We start from the raw sequence: 17861 nt of genomic DNA, 5'->3' as shown, positions 1-17861 counted from the left end.
GATCCAAATAATTGTTTCTTCTATTTGTGTATTTTTGATATTTAAACGTAAATCTTTGGATTTTGATCAATAATAGACAATTAGCCAAGTTCAGTTTTCATTAATTAGATTTATAATTTTAATTATTTTTAGCATTCGTCTAAAATTAAATAATGCGGCAAAAGAGGAGAAATTAATTTTTGTTGTTATTAATTCAAAGCGTTACAAATAAAAAAGGAAATTCCACGCTGGCAATAAAATAAGCGAAAATTCCACGTGACATCTACCTGTCGGATCAAAAAGAGTGGAATTGACATTTGTTTCTCTCACACTCTCTCTCGAATTCTCTGGTAGCTTCTAGTTCTATGCAAAAAAACGACGATAGTTCTCTATCTTTCCAGATGAATCTCCTTCCATATACAAAAGCAGTCATGCCTCCTCGCTCTCTCGCAATTCACAAAGTATCCAAACATCTAAAGTTATCAATTTTACAACATTACCGCTATAATCTGCTTGATTCTCTGCAAAAAGAGAAGACTTTTTACCGAGAAGAAGTCCTCTGGCTCATTGAAGAAACTCAACGAAACAAACCCAGTTCTCATATATCGTTTTAAGGTAAATGATCGCGACAATCTTGTTCTCATTTGTGTGTTTTTGTGTTTGTGATTAGGGTTTACAAAAGATACTGAGATTAGTTTTTTTTTTTTTTTTTTTTTTTCAGGGATTACAAAAGCTAATCGAAGATGAATCCAGAGAAATTCACACACAAGACAAACGAGACAATTGCTACAGCTCATGAGCTAGCTGTGAATGCAGGACATGCTCAATTCACTCCTTTGCATTTAGCTGGTGCTTTGATCTCTGATCCCACCGGTATATTTCCTCAAGCAATCTCTAGTGCCGGTGGCGAGAACGCAGCTCAATCTGCTGAAAGAGTGATCAATCAAGCCTTGAAGAAGCTTCCTTCACAATCTCCTCCACCTGATGATATTCCAGCGAGTTCTAGTCTTATTAAGGTCATTCGTCGTGCTCAAGCTGCTCAGAAGTCACGAGGTGATACTCATTTGGCTGTTGACCAGTTGATTATGGGTCTTCTTGAAGATTCTCAAATCAGGGATTTGTTGAACGAAGTCGGTGTAGCGACGGCGAGGGTAAAGTCTGAGGTTGAGAAGCTTCGTGGGAAAGAAGGGAAGAAAGTTGAGAGTGCTTCAGGGGACACAAATTTTCAAGCTTTAAAGACTTATGGAAGAGATTTGGTTGAGCAAGCAGGGAAGCTTGATCCTGTGATTGGTCGTGATGAGGAGATTAGAAGAGTCGTGAGGATTCTTTCGAGGAGAACGAAGAACAATCCTGTGCTTATTGGAGAGCCAGGAGTTGGTAAAACAGCTGTGGTTGAAGGTTTAGCACAAAGGATTGTGAAAGGAGATGTGCCCAACAGTCTTACTGATGTGAGATTAATTTCGTTGGACATGGGTGCGTTAGTTGCTGGTGCTAAATACCGAGGAGAGTTTGAAGAAAGGTTGAAATCTGTTTTGAAAGAAGTTGAGGACGCTGAAGGCAAAGTGATTCTCTTTATTGATGAGATTCATTTGGTTCTTGGTGCTGGCAAAACTGAAGGGTCGATGGATGCAGCTAATCTGTTCAAGCCCATGTTAGCTAGAGGGCAGCTTCGATGCATTGGTGCTACAACGCTTGAAGAATACAGGAAATATGTTGAGAAAGATGCTGCCTTTGAGAGGAGGTTCCAACAAGTCTATGTTGCGGAGCCAAGTGTGCCTGACACCATTAGTATCCTTAGAGGACTCAAGGAGAAGTATGAGGGACATCATGGTGTGCGAATCCAAGACAGAGCTCTTATAAATGCTGCTCAGCTGTCTGCTCGTTACATAACTGGTATGTTAAGATTCTTAATCCTAAGCTGATGTTTATGGTTTCATATAGTGTTGTTCTTGACATGACATTTTTGTGGCGATTTAGGTCGGCATTTACCGGATAAAGCAATTGATTTGGTTGATGAGGCTTGTGCGAATGTGAGAGTCCAGCTTGATAGTCAACCTGAAGAGATTGATAACCTTGAAAGGAAGAGGATGCAGCTGGAAATTGAACTTCACGCCTTGGAAAGGGAGAAGGATAAAGCCAGCAAAGCTCGACTTATAGAGGTATGATACAGCTTTCTTTTCTCATCAGTAGATAGCGCTTCAAATATAAGACTATTGTGCTTGTTCTGGAATTCTTGATTGTTAGCATCTGTTTTTGCGATGAGTCTTTGATATAATTTTCTCAAACTATGAATCTGTAGGTGCGGAAAGAGCTTGATGACCTGAGAGACAAGCTTCAGCCTCTCACGATGAAATACAGAAAGGAGAAAGAGAGAATTGATGAGATTCGAAGGCTTAAACAGAAAAGAGAAGAGCTCATGTTTTCTTTGCAGGAGGCAGAACGAAGATATGACCTTGCAAGAGCTGCTGATCTAAGATATGGCGCAATTCAAGAAGTGGAATCTGCAATTGCCCAACTTGAAGGAACTTCTTCTGAAGAGAATGTGATGCTCACAGAAAACGTTGGGCCTGAACACATTGCTGAGGTTGTGAGCCGTTGGACAGGGATTCCAGTGACGAGACTTGGCCAAAATGAGAAGGAGAGGTTGATTGGTCTTGCTGATAGGTTGCATAAGCGGGTTGTGGGACAGAATCAAGCGGTAAATGCAGTTTCTGAGGCAATTCTAAGGTCAAGGGCAGGACTTGGAAGGCCACAACAGCCAACTGGATCATTCTTATTCCTTGGACCAACTGGTGTTGGCAAAACTGAGCTCGCCAAGGCTCTTGCTGAGCAGCTGTTTGATGATGAAAACCTCTTAGTTCGGATTGATATGTCGGAATATATGGAACAACACTCTGTCTCTCGCCTCATTGGGGCACCACCAGGGTAAGTAACTTATCTTTTAGTTTTCAATATCTTCTGATTATGAAAATATTTTTTCTTACTTACACGATTACTACACTTTCTCAGGTATGTTGGTCACGAGGAAGGTGGACAACTAACTGAGGCTGTGAGGAGGCGACCTTATTGTGTCATACTCTTTGATGAAGTGGAGAAGGCTCATGTTGCTGTCTTCAACACTCTGCTCCAAGTTTTGGATGATGGTCGATTGACAGACGGGCAAGGCAGGACAGTCGATTTCAGGAACTCGGTGATAATCATGACATCAAACCTTGGTGCTGAACACCTCCTTGCAGGGCTAACTGGGAAAGTAACAATGGAAGTGGCCCGGGACTGTGTGATGCGGGAGGTGAGGAAACACTTCAGACCAGAGCTCTTGAACAGGCTTGACGAGATTGTGGTGTTCGACCCCCTTTCACATGACCAGTTGAGGAAAGTAGCTCGGCTTCAAATGAAAGACGTTGCTGTCCGGCTTGCTGAAAGAGGAGTTGCTTTGGCAGTCACTGATGCTGCTTTGGACTATATCTTGGCAGAGAGTTATGACCCGGTAAGTCTCTTCACATGATGCAGAATGCATATCATTGTTGATCTCTCAGGCTGGTTTGTTCTGTTGACTGACTCTTGTGGTTGCTTTCTTGTTTTGTTGGTTAGGTGTATGGTGCTAGGCCTATAAGGAGATGGATGGAGAAGAAGGTGGTGACAGAACTGTCAAAGATGGTTGTGCGTGAGGAAATCGATGAAAACTCCACTGTTTACATAGATGCAGGCGCTGGTGATCTTGTGTACCGGGTAGAAAGTGGAGGTCTAGTGGACGCTTCAACAGGCAAGAAGTCAGATGTGCTGATTCATATTGCTAACGGGCCAAAGAGAAGTGATGCAGCTCAGGCGGTGAAGAAGATGAGGATCGAGGAAATAGAAGATGACGATAATGAGGAAATGATCGAGGATTAAAGTCTTGACCTCCAACGTTTGAGTTCTTTTGAGGTGTTGTGATTGTATGACTTGAGCTTTCATGCTCTGTTTTGGTTTTGACTCTTTTGGTAGACTATAATGGTGTGGAACTGTAAAAAAGTCTACTTTATTATGTTTTCGTATATGTAAATCATTTTACATAAGAAATCCATTGTACGTCCCATAATCTTTTGGGGTTTTTTCATACCTTTGGGATCTTATCTTACTTAATGCTACGCATCAGTGGTTAAGAGCTGTCTTAACAATCTCATCAACGACACCTTTAGCGAGGGGGAAGAAGTGGCCACCTCCGGCAACCTCATGATAGTGAAGCCAAGGAAGCTTATCTGCAATGTAACGTTGCAGCGTCACAGGCACTAACATGTCCTCGTCTCCTTGCCACAAATGAACAGAGCCTTCTCTGTTTAAAAACGGATTCTCGAGTTCTAAAGGATCAAATTCCCAATTTCCAAAACCCACAATCATATCACGGTTAATACTCTCATGTATTCCTTGCTGCCTTACTTCTGCCAAATGCGGTTTCCTCGAAGATCCCAGCTTCAAAATGATATCTTTATCGGGCTGTGACAAGACACCGCCATCTCGGTTCACAACACTCGAACCCGGGAACCAGTTTTGTGTGTTCCACCAGTAAATAAGCCAAGGAGCGTAGTGAGCAACACGAACCGCCCATTGATCTCTCTTTTGCTGCAAGTTAAATCCTTCAGTGGAAATGTTCAAAGGTAAGTTCCTCCAATAGTAGTTAACCACAGGAGCAACTAGTGTTACTCCGGCTAACCGGTGAGGGGTGTACTTAAGGCATCCCCACGCCGCTTGTCCTCCCATTGATTTCCCAATCACGTAGAACTTTGATCCTAGACTCAGTTGATCAGCTAGCTCTTCAATATCCAAAGCCAAGCTTTTTGGTGTACGGATTGGATCCGGATCACTCTCTCCATAACCCGGTTTGTCAAACGAAACCATATACACGCCTCGTTCTTGAACTAAATCCTATAAAGTGAAAACAGATCAAGAAATTATTATGAACCTTAGTTCCAAGAGTTGGTAAGAACGTACCGGAGAAAGAAGAGTGGCGAAAACGGCGTCGTGTCTACAACTATCGGATCCATGGATGAAGACTATTTTGTGTTTAGCTTTCTCTCTTGGAAGTCCATACTCCTTGTATGCCAAATGTCTCCCGTCTCGCAGCTTTATACGCGGTGCTGTGATCGGTGGACCACCGGGGGAGCCACATAGATTCGGTGGAGGAGGTTTCAAGATTGACTGATAAGTCAACGCCAAGATTATCCCAACAATAATGATCACACTTGATGGTCCAATCGCCATTTCCACGATCAGGTAGTGAGAAAGATTAAGTGAACAAGTGGAGAATTTGGGGAGAAACCAAATTATATTAAGTTTTCATCACTGAACAAGAGTATATTTATAGATGAAGAAGGGCTCTTAGGCTTGTGACAAGTCTTCTCAGCCACGTCAATTTCAGGGATGAATTAAATTCAAATATGTTGCAGTGATTTGATACTTTAATTGTGTGGTTGCCAAAAAAGGAAAAGAAAAAGATACATGTTAAGCTGTCGAATTACAATGCTACAATTTGGCTAAAAATTACTCCAAATGTCTAAGACTCCAGGTTTCTTCGTTATCTCCAATGACCACTGAGAGTCTTTTTAGATTATTTTGGTGAGGTGTCACTTGGTTGCAGCACAAGCATGTGCCGCAGCACTTACATTAGTGAGATTAGGTCTAGTTTAGATATACCAATTAGACCTAATTAATATATGTATAGAAACTAAGCAAAGCAAGTACACAATCAATTAGATGAATTCTCCATTCCCTTAATTAAAAGACAAACATAGAAAATATAACCAAAAAGACCAGACACATGTTTAAAAGATCAAAGTAAAGAACATGGTAAGCTTGAAAGGACAATTGACCAGCCTTAGTTGTCACTTTACGAAGTAAATTACGAGTAACCGAATTAAACAAACATATAATGCTGACCAATTGTAACGGGTCTATTGTATATCCGTGTTTCTGGAAACTACAAAGTACAAATGAACAAATACAAACTCTAGACGCTCTTTACTTAATCTCTTATTAAGGTTTCAATACCTTAGCTCTGTAAACACTTGATAGAAATGTAGAATCGATTAAGAAACCACAACGAGAAGATAAGAATCGTATACTTAGATCAAGATAGATCTAAGTAACCGATATTGATCTCTTCCTCTGGCACATCACCAGGCCAAGTCTCTCTCGAGAGTCGAGAATCTCACAACATCAAAAGCATAAAACTCAAAGATAGATCACAGTAGCTATATATAGAAGAAGACTCCGTAACAGCAAAACCTCTGGCTTATCCAGAGTCTTTATTCTTCTTTGCTGACTCATCTGCCTGTGCCAACTCGACTGCCACCTCATCTTCTTACTGACGAATCGTATCAGTATCGGTGGTTAAGAGCGTCGTTACAATGTTATCAACCACACCTTTAGTGAAGTGGAAGAAGTGGCCACTTCTCGGAACCTCATGATAGTGAACCCATGGAAGCTGATGAGCAAGGTAACGCTGCAGCTTCACAGGCACTAACATGTCCTCATCTCCCTGCCACAAATGCACAAAGCCTTCATTGTTCAAAAACGGATTGTCTAGGTCTAAAGGATCAAATTCCCAGTTCCCAAAACCAACGATCATGTCACGGTTAATACTCTCATGTATTCCTTGCTGCCTTACCTCTGCCCAATGTGGTTTCCTCGTATAACCACGCTTCGAAATGATATCTCTATCCGATTGTGACAAGAGACTGTCTCGGTTCGCAATACTCGAACCAGGGAACCATTTTTGTGTGTTCCACCAATAAATAAGCCAAGGAGCATAGTGAGCAACACGAACCGCCCATTGATCTCTCTTTTGTTGAAAGTTAAAACCTTCAGTGGAAACGTTCAAAGGTAAGTTCCTCCAATAGTAGTTAACCACAGGAGCAACTAGTGTTACTCCGGCTAATCGATGAGGGATGTACTTAAGGCTAGAAGTGTCAATTGGGCTGTCCAAAGCCCAATGGTTATGTCCAATTGGACCATTAGTTTTAATGGGTTTTAATGGATGGTCTTTATTGGACAATGGTCTGAAAATTTGTTCAAGACCATTAAGGACCATGTCCAATGGTCAGCCCATGGTCAGCCCATAACTTAATGTTATTTGCCAATGTCTGAAAATAAGTTCATCAAAAGAGTTAAGCTTAGATTTGGGAATTAACAAATATCTGAATATTATTTGCCAATGTTTGATCGCCAATCTTGTAAAGCTGATGATTCCATGTATGGCCACTCTCTGCAAAAAATTAATAAACCAATGAGTCATGAACTTGCTACCTCTAATCCGTTTCCTGCAAAACAACGTTTGTCAAACAAGTGATGGATTTTGGTGAGAAACGATTACTTAATTACAAGCTCTAAACGTTCATAAACATTAGCAAACACACACTAAACGTTCATACACTTAGCTCCATACATAAACACCAAGCTCTACACAAGTAATTACAAGCTCTACCAAAACCAAACTCTACATATTCTGTGAGGCATTTCATCAAACACATGGTTGGCATCAAAGGAAGGGAGAGAGAGAATAACAAAGAATAGCAAACAAGTGAAATTTGGACAAACCCACAAGCTGAAATCAAAGAAAGCATATGCAGAATCACAATTAAGGAACAGAAAATAACAAAGCGATGAAATTGCATAAGGACTTAGAGAACAAAATCGATGAGACTATCATATGAACGCATATTTTAGAGAGAACTTATTCTAATCAACGGATTCATATTATAGTAGAACTAACGGGAGTAGGAGTTGAGAGAGAGGTCGAAGCGAGAGAGAGAGAGCTTCGTCGCCGAGATAGAGAAGAGAAGAAAATTGATGTGTTGAGAAAATTGATGGACCAACCATAGACCGTGTGGGCTAGCCCATTAAATCCGCGGACATAATTGGTCTTTAGACCATTTAACCCGTTTTCGTGACGGGTCGACCATGGACTGTCCATAATGTTGTGGACTGGGCTTAGCCCATGGTCAGATGACCATTTGACGGTTCTACTTAAGGCATCCCCACGCCGCTTGTCCTCCCATTGATTTCCCAATCACGTAGAACTTTGATCCTAGACTCAGTTGATCATCGAGCTCTTCAATATCCGAAACCAAGCTTCGCGGTGTACGACTTGGATGCGGATCACTCTCACAATAGCCTGGTCTGTCGAATGAAACCATATATACACCTAGTTCCTCTACTAAATCCTATAAAATGTAAATGACACAATGTTAGAGGTCACAATAAAAAAAAAACGAAAACGTCATTCTCAAATAACTTTCTCACTAAACTTCTCTATAGTACAAGGAATTCTAACAACACTACTTGCTAGAAATTAACATACCACTAATTAGATAAAAGGTTTAAAACATAGTGATCAAAGTATAATTACATAACAACTATCTATCAAATCAACCATAGAAGCATACATGCATAATCTTGAGTGAATAAAACTTACCGGAGAAAGCAGCGTGGCGAAGACGGCATCGTGTCTACAACAATCGGATCCATGGATGAAGACGATTTTGCGGTTAGCTTTCTCTCTTGGAAGTCCATGCTCTTTGTAAGCCAAATACCTCCCATCTTGAAGCTTTATCCGCGGTGCTGTAATCGGTGGACCACTTGAGGAGCCACATAGCTTCGGCTGAGGAGGTTTCAACTTCGACTGATAAGTCAACGCCACGATTATCCCAACAATGACAATCACAACAGAAGGAAAAAGAAAACTCTTTCGAGAAGATGGCTTTAGTGAGCTCTTCCTTGATGAATCACTTGCCATTTCACGAACGGTAAGATGATCGGAGAGGCACGGCGGCAATGGCGACGATTCTTGAAAAAGAGAGCCAACTGTTCAAGAACTACAACATATCGTGTGTTTTTTTTTGTGATAAGTCTTCTCAGCCACGTCAATATCAGGGATGCATTAAATTCAAATACGTTACAGTGATTTGATACTTCAATTGTGTGGTTGCCAAAAAAAGGAAAAGAAAAAGATACATGTTAAGCTATCAAGTTAAAATGCTACACTTTGGCTAAAAACTATTCCAAATGTCTTAGATTCCAGCTTTCTTGGTTATCTTCAATGACCACTTTGGTGATTGCCACTTGGTTGTAGCACAAGCATGTGCTGCCTCACTTAGATAATGTGATTAGGCCTAGTTTAGATTGTACCAAAAACTTTAATTAATGATGTATTAGACACTAAGGCAAATCTAGTAGACACTCAAGTAGATGAATTCTTCATTCTCTTAATTAAAAGACTAACATAGAATATAAAACAAAAAGACCAAACACATGTTGCTAAAAGATCAAATTAAAGAACATGATAAGCTTGACAAGACAATTGATGAAGGCTTGGTCGATTAAATTACACGTGTAACCAAATAAAAATAAACTACGATGCTGACAAATGTAACTAGTACATAACTCTATTGTATCCGTGTATTTTTTTGGGATTTTTTTTCAGAGTTTTTGGAAGCTACAAATGATCAAATACAAACTCTAGATGCTCTTACATCGGAGGTTAAGAGCGACTTTACAATGTCATCAACTACACCTTTAGTGTAGTGGAAGAAGTGGCCACTTCTCGGAACCTCATGATAGTGAACCCATGGAAGCTGATGAGCAAGGTAACGCTGCAGCTTCGCAGGTACTAACATGTCCTCATCTCCTTGCCACAAATGCACAGAGCCTTCCTTATTCAAAAACGGATTCTCGAGGTCTAAAGGACCAAATTCCCAGTTCCCAAAACCAACGATCATGTCACGGTTAATACTCTCATGTATTCCTTGCTGCCTTACCTCTGCCCAATGTGGTTTCCTCGAAGAACCAAGCTTCGAAATGATATCTTTATCCGGCTGTGCCAAGAGACTGTGATCTCGGTTTGCAATACTCGAACCAGGGAACCATTTTTGTGTGTTCCACCAATAGATAAGCCAAGGAGTATAGTGAGCAACACGAACTGCCAATTGATCTCTCTTTTGTTGAAAGTTAAAACCTTCAGTGGAAACGTTCAAAGGTAAGTTCTTCCAATAATAGTTAACCACTGGAGCAACTAGTGTTACTCCGGCTAACCTATGAGGAATGTATTTAAGACATCCCCATGCTGCTTGTCCTCCCATCGAGTACCCGAGCACATAAAATTTCGATCCTAGACTCAACTGATCAGCTAGCTCTTCAATATCCGAAACCAAGCTTCGCGGTGTACGACTTGGATGCGGATCACTCTCACAATAGCCCGGTCTGTCGAATGAAACCATATATACACCTAGTTCCTCTACTAAATCCTATAAAATGTATTGACACACTGTTAGAGGTCCCAATAAAAAACCGAAAACGTCACTCTCAAATAACTTTCTCACTAAACTTCTCTATACTACAAGGATTTTTAACAACACTACTTGCTACAAATTAACATGCCACTAACTAAATAAATGATTAAAACATAGTGATCAAAGTATTATTACATAACAACTATCTATCAAATCAACGATAGAAGCATATAGACATGCATAATCTTGATTGTGTAAAACTTACCGGAGAAAGCAGAGTGGCGAAAACGGCATCGTGTCTACAACAATCGGATCCATGGATGAAGACGATTTTGCGGTTAGCTTTCTCTCTTGGAAGTCCATGCTCTTTGTAAGCCAAATACCTCCCATCTTGAAGCTTTATCCGCGGCGCTGTGATCGGTGGACCACCGGAGGAGCCACATAGCTTCGGCGGAGGTGGTTTCAACTTGGACTGATAAGTAAACGCCACGATTATCCCAACAATGACAATCACAACAGAAGGAAAAAGAAATTTTTTTCGAGGCCATGGCTTTAATGAGCTGTTCCTTGATGAATCTCTCGTCATTTAAAAGAATGGGAAGTTGATCGGAGAGGCACGGAGGTCAACGGCGACGATTCTTGAAAAGAGAGCCAACTGTTCAAGAACTACAACATAGAGATCGTTTTTTTGTTGTTGTTTTGAGATAAAAATAGAGAAGCCCATTTTTATATGTTATTCATTATAGTAATGGCCCAAGATGCTTAATATACTAATGCCCCAATAGTGTTAAGGCCCATAAGCCCATATTAGGGCTTCTTCTTCGTTTTTCTCCCTCGAGTAGCAGCAGCAGCCTTTGGATATTCGGCGGAATCGAAAATGGTCAAGGGACGCCAAGGAGAACGAGTCAGGTCTTTCTTCTTCTATTTCTCTTTTCGTTCTTCTTCAAGTTTGATCTATATCACCAAGATGGTTTTCTATCGGTGTATCATTTGAGATTTGCTCTGTTTTCCTCACTTCTGAAACTGTTTTGCTACTATTGTTATTGTCTAGATTTGAGCTGATTCTTCATGGTTTAGTAATCTTGTAATCATCGATAATGCGAAAGTCTGATTCTTTTTATGTTATCTAATTTTGCAGACTCTACGTGAGGGGAACCATCCTCGGATACAAAAGGTGACCCATTTCTTTCATCGCTTTCGTTTTCCATTTTACACTGCTTATAGCTTATGATTGGACGCCAATAAGATTCCATGTAATGAACGTTGATTGGTATTTATGTAAGCCAATTTGACAGAAACGAGTCCTATAACCAAGCTTCTCGTCCACTTATGATCAGATTATGTGTCTGATGCTTTCACTAAATGGGAACATTTTGACTCTTGATTAGTTAGTTGTCTACATTTCTTAGGACACTTATCTGGCATTTTATTTTTGAGCTGCTTTGTATTTCTATTAATCAACACTGTTGTTAACTGAGTTCTGCTTTAATAACCTTGTCATGCTGAAAACCGAGACCTTACTGTTTGATACTTCCTCTGGTCTGACATTTACTATGGTGTGCAGGTCGAAGTCCAACCAGTATCCAAACACGTCCCTCGTCCAGATCGAAGGAGTTAACACTCAGGAGGAGGTAAACTGGTACAAGGGAAAGAGGATGGCTTACATCTACAAGGCTAAGACAAAGAAGAACGGTAGCCACTACCGCTGTATCTGGGGAAAGGTTACCAGGCCTCACGGTAACAGCGGTGTTGTCCGTGCCAAATTCACATCCAACCTTCCTCCCAAGTCCATGGTACTTAAACAGATTCTATAATCATCTTCTCTGTTTAGAAGTGAAATCTTTTGCTTGGGTTTTTAACAAGATATTATTCCTTATGTTCTTGCAGGGAAGCAGAGTGAGAGTCTTCATGTATCCGAGTAACATATGAAGCAATGCAAAAATGGCTTAAACTTATAATTTAGCCGCCTTGGTTTTGTTCACTAGTTTGTTATTTTGTATTTTGATATTGAAAGCATTTCCTTTCTTTGTTTGAAGTGTTTGGAGATTCTCTAAATTGACTTTGATCATGGATCCGGTTTTTCATCCCAAATTAGACTCCCTTTTCCCCTTTTATAACGAATTAAAACAGACGAATGGTAACATATTTTCTCAAATCACTATTACAACTTTATAATTAGTTCTTAGAAACACTTAAATTCTCAGAATCATCCATGGCATATGTTAATTGTTGAAGTCTGAAAATCGAAAATCACTCAAAATAATCAAAAAACAAGAGCTGATTGAAGTTGTAAACTGAAACATTTGAAACTCGATTTGTGATATCGGCCCTTAGGCCCATTAGACCTTTATTGGGCTTACCTAGGCTCAACTTTAGAATTTTCAATCAGAATTTTGTTCTCATGTAAACAAAAAAGTACCAACAAACCTAAGATTCGTTGAGAAGAGAGACCAGACAAGAACTCTGTGTCGACTGCCGTACTCTCGGAGTCGGAGCTTCGGTCCCGTTAAGACAGTAACAGAGAAAAACCCTAAACCCTCTTTTCACTTTGTTTGCTGTTCCGGTCATATCTCGCGACGATGAATACCTCCCAAGCAACTCGTGCGGCTCTGTTTCTAAACGTAAATATTCTCTTACTGCTATTCTTATCAGTGGTCCAAGTTTTGTGTCGATTGATCGATGAACTTATTTGATTCCGTTCTGTTGCTTAATCTTTTCATAGATTGATTATAAGGATGATTTCGAAAAGTACTTTATATTGAGAATTTGAAGTTCTGTTGATGTTGAATGCAGTAACTTAGGACTCTGATTTACTGGAAACTTCTTGGTATTTGGCATCCATAATGTTTTCGTTTTAACAAGTTAGTGTTTTTTTGCAGGGTTCCAATAGACAAGCGATGCTTTTGCAGCGGAGCTCAATGAGTCAATTGTGGGGTTCTGTTAGAATGAGAACTTCACGGCTGTCTCTGAATCGAACAAAAGCTGTTAGCTTGAGATGTTCTGCTCAACCTAATAAACCTAAAGCAGCTGTTTCTACTGGTTCTTTTGTTACTGCTGATGAGCTACCAAGCTTGGTTGAGAAACCTGCTGCTGAGGTTATCCATTTTTATCGCGTGCCTTTGATTCAAGAAAGCGCGAACGCGGAACTCCTCAAGGCTGTTCAAACCAAAATCAGCAACCAGATTGTCAGTTTGACTACAGAACAGTCTTTCAATATTGGGCTTGAATCCAAGTTAAAAGATGAAAAACTTTCTGTTCTAAAGTGGATTCTTCAAGAAACATATGAGCCAGAGAATTTAGGTACTGTTATTTGCATGCTATATCATGATATGGTTACAATATTGTTAGGCCTCTCTGTTATTGACGATTGAGTTAAATTTCAGGTACGGATAGTTTTCTTGAGAGGAAGAAGCAAGAAGGACTCCATGCTGTTATTGTTGAAGTTGGCCCCAGATTGTCTTTCACAACAGCATGGTCCACCAATGCGGTTTCGATATGTAGAGCATGTGGGTTAGACGAGGTGACTCGCTTGGAAAGGTCAAGGAGGTACCTTTTGTTCAGCAAGGAGCCACTTTTGGAAAATCAGATAAAAGAATTTGCTGCAATGGTTCATGATAGAATGACCGAGTGCGTGTACACTCAAAAGCTGGTTTCATTCGAGACGAATGTGGTTCCAGAAGAAGTGAAGTATGTGCCTGTGATGGAGAAGGGTCGGAAGGCGCTGGAAGAAATCAACCAGGAGATGGGTTTAGCCTTTGATGAGCAAGATTTGCAGTATTATACTAGACTTTTCAGAGAGGACATTAAGCGTGATCCTACCAATGTGGAGCTATTTGATATCGCTCAATCCAACAGCGAGCACAGTCGACACTGGTTCTTTGCTGGGAACATGGTTATTGATGGAAAGCCAATGGATAAGTCTCTTATGCAGATTGTAAAGAGCACTTGGGAGGTAACAATAAAGGACTTAAGTCAAAATTTCTCTCCTTTCCTATAGTTTGAAATGTGTGTTCGTATAATTCACTCTTATCTTCTGTGTTGAATTTTGCAGGCAAATCGAAATAATTCTGTCATTGGGTTTAAGGATAACTCTAGTGCTATTAGAGGCTTTCTGGTGAACCAGCTACGGCCTCTACTTCCTGGTTCTGTGTGCTTACTTGATGTCAGTGCACGTGATCTCGACATATTGTTCACTGCTGAAACCCATAATTTCCCTTGTGCTGTGGCTCCTTATCCTGGTGCTGAGACAGGTGCTGGAGGTCGAATCAGAGATACACATGCAACAGGAAGAGGTTCTTTTGTGGTTGCATCCACTTCTGGTTACTGTGTTGGTAACCTTAACATGGAGGGATCTTATGCTCCATGGGAAGACTCGTCTTTCCAATACCCATCGAACCTAGCATCACCTCTACAGATACTCATCGACGCTAGTAATGGTGCATCTGACTATGGTAACAAATTTGGAGAGCCCATGATTCAGGGATATACTAGGACTTTTGGAATGAGACTGCCAAGTGGGGATAGACGAGAATGGTTGAAGCCGATTATGTTCAGTGCAGGGATTGGACAGATTGATCATACTCATATAACTAAAGGGGAGCCAGAGGTTGGGATGCTTGTTGTTAAGATTGGTGGACCTGCTTACCGCATTGGCATGGGAGGAGGAGCAGCTTCGAGTATGGTTAGTGGCCAGAATGATGCAGAGCTTGATTTCAATGCTGTGCAACGTGGAGATGCTGAAATGTCTCAGAAGTTGTACCGTGTTGTTCGTGCTTGTATTGAGATGGGTGAGAAGAATCCTATTATCAGCATTCATGATCAAGGTGCTGGTGGAAACTGCAATGTTGTCAAGGAAATTATTTATCCACAGGGTGCAGAGATTGACATAAGAGCGGTTGTTGTGGGTGATCATACTATGTCGGTGTTGGAGATATGGGGAGCAGAATATCAAGAGCAAGATGCGATTTTGGTGAAAGCTGAGAGCCGGGAGATTTTGCAATCAATCTGTAAGAGGGAAAGGCTTTCGATGGCTGTGATTGGAACAATTAATGGGGGTGGTCGCTGTACTTTAATTGACAGCACAGCTGCAGCGAAGTGCAGTAAAGAAGGGCTACCTCCACCTCCACCTGCTGTGGATCTTGAACTCGAGAAGGTTCTTGGTGATATGCCTAAGAAGACGTTTAAGTTCAACCGCATTGCTTATGCACGGGAGCCACTTGATATTGCTCCTGGAATTACATTGATGGATGCTTTGAAAAGAGTTCTCCGATTACCATCAGTTTCTTCAAAGCGGTTCTTGACAACCAAAGTGGATAGATGTGTGACAGGTCTTGTTGCTCAGCAACAAACAGTTGGGCCATTGCAGATCACGCTTGCTGATGTTGCAGTTATTGCACAGACATTCACAGATCTAACAGGTGGTGCATGTGCCATTGGTGAGCAACCGATCAAAGGCTTGCTTGATCCAAAAGCCATGGCTAGGCTAGCTGTTGGAGAGGCTTTGACAAATCTGGTTTGGGCAAAGGTCACTGCACTTTCTGATGTTAAAGCTAGTGGTAACTGGATGTATGCTGCCAAGCTTGAAGGAGAAGGATCAGCAATGTATGATGCTGCGATTGCTCTATCTGAAGCGATGATTGAACTTGGCATTGCAATTGATGGTGGAAAAGACAGTCTTTCAATGGCAGCTCATGCGGACGGTGAGGTTGTTAAAGCTCCAGGAAATCTTGTGATTAGTGCCTATGTTACCTGTCCAGACATAACAAAGACAGTGACTCCGGATCTAAAGCTCGGAGGTGATGATGGTATTCTCTTGCATGTTGATTTGGCAAAGGGAAAGAGGAGATTGGGTGGATCTGCACTGGCTCAGGTTTTTGGTCAGATAGGAAATGACTGTCCTGATCTTGATGATGTTCCATATCTGAAAAACGTTTTCGATGGCGTTCAAGCTCTCATTGCAGAAAACTTGGTATCTGCTGGACACGACATCAGTGATGGTGGACTGGTAGTAACAGCTTTGGAAATGGCTTTTGCTGGAAACAAAGGTATAAATCTCGACTTGGCTTCAAATGGAATTAGCCTTTTTGAGACTTTGTTTTCTGAAGAACTTGGTCTCGTGCTTGAGATTAGTAAGACAAACCTGGACGCTGTGATGGAAAAACTCCGTGCTTTCGATGTTACTGCTGAGATCATTGGAAATGTCACTGATTCGCCTCTGATAGAGGTAAAAGTGGATGGGATTACTCATTTGAGTGAGAAAACTTCATTCCTCAGAGACATGTGGGAAGACACCAGTTTCCAGTTGGAAAAGCTGCAACGATTGGCATCTTGTGTAGAGATGGAGAAAGAAGGTTTGAAGTTTAGGCATGAGCCTAATTGGAAACTCTCATTTATTCCATCCTCGACCAACAATAATTATATGTCTCAGGGTATGATCGCTCTCTATGAGGTTTTTTTTTATCTTTAATTATTTATATAGCGTATATTTTCTAATGAAAATGTTTGTTTATTGTATATGCTCTCAGATGTTAAGCCAAAAGTAGCAGTGATCCGAGAAGAAGGCAGCAATGGAGACAGAGAAATGTCAGCTGCATTTTACGCTGCCGGTTTTGAACCTTGGGACGTGACAGTGTCTGATCTTCTAGCTGGAGACATCACCCTTGATCAGTTCCGCGGTATTGTGTTTGTGGGAGGGTTCAGTTATGCGGATGTTCTCGACTCAGCCAAAGGATGGGCTGCTTCAATAAGGTTCAACGAGCCTGTGTTGAGTCAATTTCAGGAGTTCTACAAAAGACCAGACACGTTCAGTCTTGGAATCTGCAATGGATGTCAGTTAATGGCTCTGTTAGGATGGGTTCCAGGTCCTCAAGTTGGCGGGTCACTTGACACCTCGCAGCCGAGGTTTGTTCACAACGAATCAGGAAGGTTTGAGTGCAGGTTCACAAGCGTGACCATAAAGGACTCGCCATCGATAATGCTGAAAGGAATGGAGGGAAGTACTTTAGGGGTTTGGGCGGCGCACGGAGAAGGACGGGCTTATTTCCCGGACGAAGGAGTCTTGGACCATATGCTTCACTCAGATTTGGCACCATTGAGATACTGTGATGATGATGGGAACGTGACTGAAGCGTACCCTTTTAACCTCAATGGTTCACCGTTGGGAATAGCGGCTATATGTTCACCTGATGGGAGACATTTGGCGATGATGCCTCATCCTGAACGTTGTTTCTTGATGTGGCAGTTTCCATGGTACCCAACAAGCTGGGACGTTGAGAAAGCTGGCCCGAGCCCGTGGTTGAAGATGTTCCAGAATGCAAGGGACTGGTTAGAGTCGTGTTAAGCGTGTTTTTTTAGTATAATTTTTATCTGCATCATTTTGTTGTGCATTTGGTGTTTTGCAGAGTCTTTGAAAGTTGTCGACAAATCATGTGCTTTTTAGTGAGACTTGATGTGTGCTTTTTGTCCTTCACGTTGTATTCAAACTCTGGAAATTAAGCATGAGTTACTCTCTTCGATCAATCAAGCAATCTTGTGCCATTGGGTACTAAGTTGGGTTTATCTAACTCTGATATCTTGTATCCTACTTAGCTAATCAATGGAAAGTCTTCTCCCGTAAGTGAA

At 41.2% G+C, this 17861-nt stretch overlaps 6 protein-coding genes and 1 long non-coding RNA gene across 9 annotated transcripts; 4 read left to right on the top strand and 3 right to left on the bottom strand.

The window, feature by feature from the left end:
* Positions 1–215: 215 nt before the first annotated feature.
* HSP101 (heat shock protein 101) lies at positions 216–4077 on the top strand (the record flags this gene model as incomplete). 2 transcript variants are annotated; one of them, NM_106091.4, is made up of 6 exons in its annotated part: positions 276–594; positions 701–1872; positions 1957–2138; positions 2279–2904; positions 2989–3466; positions 3571–4077. In NM_106091.4, the coding sequence occupies exons 2-6, from the start codon at positions 723–725 to the stop codon at positions 3868–3870; spliced, it is 2736 nt and encodes a 911-aa protein (NP_565083.1). In that variant the 5' UTR covers positions 276–594; positions 701–722. The 2 variants fall into 2 exon arrangements, with proteins under 2 accessions (NP_001320516.1, NP_565083.1); NM_001334640.1 differs by lacking the exon at positions 3571–4077 and having other exon boundaries at positions 216–594; positions 2989–3484.
* Positions 3977–5429, bottom strand: AT1G74300 (alpha/beta-Hydrolases superfamily protein; the record flags this gene model as incomplete). 2 transcript variants are annotated; one of them, NM_106090.4, is made up of 2 exons in its annotated part: positions 4948–5429; positions 3977–4881 (listed from the first exon to the last, which is right to left on the bottom strand). In NM_106090.4, exons 1-2 carry the CDS (start codon positions 5215–5217, stop codon positions 4111–4113), a joined length of 1041 nt encoding a protein of 346 aa, NP_565082.1. In that variant the 5' UTR covers positions 5218–5429. The 2 variants fall into 2 exon arrangements, with proteins under 2 accessions (NP_565082.1, NP_001322438.1); NM_001334639.1 differs by having other exon boundaries at positions 4111–4874; positions 4948–5287.
* AT1G09433 lies at positions 4964–5192 on the top strand. The gene has a single exon (NR_139624.1). It is a non-coding gene; the product is annotated as an other RNA (long non-coding RNA).
* Positions 5430–6316: 887 nt separating the features above from the next.
* Positions 6317–8749, bottom strand: AT1G74290 (alpha/beta-Hydrolases superfamily protein; the record flags this gene model as incomplete). The annotated part of the gene is made up of 3 exons (NM_106089.1): positions 6317–6914; positions 7981–8177; positions 8429–8749. 3 exons carry the CDS (start codon positions 8747–8749, stop codon positions 6317–6319), a joined length of 1116 nt encoding a protein of 371 aa, NP_177569.1.
* Positions 8750–9220: 471 nt separating this feature from the next.
* Positions 9221–10942, bottom strand: AT1G74280 (alpha/beta-Hydrolases superfamily protein). The gene is made up of 2 exons (NM_106088.3): positions 10507–10942; positions 9221–10256 (listed from the first exon to the last, which is right to left on the bottom strand). The coding sequence occupies exons 1-2, from the start codon at positions 10825–10827 to the stop codon at positions 9459–9461; spliced, it is 1119 nt and encodes a 372-aa protein (NP_565081.1). The 5' UTR covers positions 10828–10942; the 3' UTR covers positions 9221–9458.
* Positions 10943–11047: 105 nt separating this feature from the next.
* Positions 11048–12414, top strand: AT1G74270 (Ribosomal protein L35Ae family protein). Its single transcript, NM_106087.5, has 4 exons — positions 11048–11150; positions 11380–11415; positions 11806–12034; positions 12129–12414. Exons 1-4 carry the CDS (start codon positions 11119–11121, stop codon positions 12168–12170), a joined length of 339 nt encoding a protein of 112 aa, NP_177567.1. The 5' UTR covers positions 11048–11118; the 3' UTR covers positions 12171–12414.
* A 208-nt stretch (positions 12415–12622) lies between these two features.
* Positions 12623–17860, top strand: PUR4 (purine biosynthesis 4). The gene is made up of 5 exons (NM_106086.5): positions 12623–12862; positions 13121–13541; positions 13625–14193; positions 14293–16669; positions 16766–17860. The coding sequence occupies exons 1-5, from the start codon at positions 12821–12823 to the stop codon at positions 17578–17580; spliced, it is 4224 nt and encodes a 1407-aa protein (NP_177566.3). The 5' UTR covers positions 12623–12820; the 3' UTR covers positions 17581–17860.
* The last annotated feature ends 1 nt before the right edge of the window (position 17861 follows it).

The sequence above is a fragment of the Arabidopsis thaliana genome, assembly GCF_000001735.4.
Source record: "Arabidopsis thaliana chromosome 1 sequence".
NCBI lineage: Eukaryota > Viridiplantae > Streptophyta > Magnoliopsida > Brassicales > Brassicaceae > Arabidopsis > Arabidopsis thaliana.
Note: the sequence above shows the minus strand (reverse complement) of the source record. Positions and strands in the feature narration are given on the sequence as shown.

Coding starts and splice junctions, on each gene's coding strand:
- AT1G74280 (NM_106088.3), bottom strand. CDS start 10,827: ATGACGAGAGATTCATCAAGGAACAGCTCATTAAAGCCATGGCCTCGA. Junction 10,257..10,506: donor TCGCCACTCTGCTTTCTCCG/GTAAGTTTTACA, acceptor TACATTTTATAG/GATTTAGTAGAGGAACTAGG.
- AT1G74270 (NM_106087.5), top strand. CDS start 11,119: ATGGTCAAGGGACGCCAAGGAGAACGAGTCAG. Junction 11,151..11,379: donor CGCCAAGGAGAACGAGTCAG/GTCTTTCTTCTT, acceptor CTAATTTTGCAG/ACTCTACGTGAGGGGAACCA. Junction 12,035..12,128: donor ACCTTCCTCCCAAGTCCATG/GTACTTAAACAG, acceptor ATGTTCTTGCAG/GGAAGCAGAGTGAGAGTCTT.
- PUR4 (NM_106086.5), top strand. CDS start 12,821: ATGAATACCTCCCAAGCAACTCGTGCGGCTCTGTTTCTAAAC. Junction 12,863..13,120: donor GTGCGGCTCTGTTTCTAAAC/GTAAATATTCTC, acceptor GTTTTTTTGCAG/GGTTCCAATAGACAAGCGAT. Junction 16,670..16,765: donor CAATAATTATATGTCTCAGG/GTATGATCGCTC, acceptor ATATGCTCTCAG/ATGTTAAGCCAAAAGTAGCA.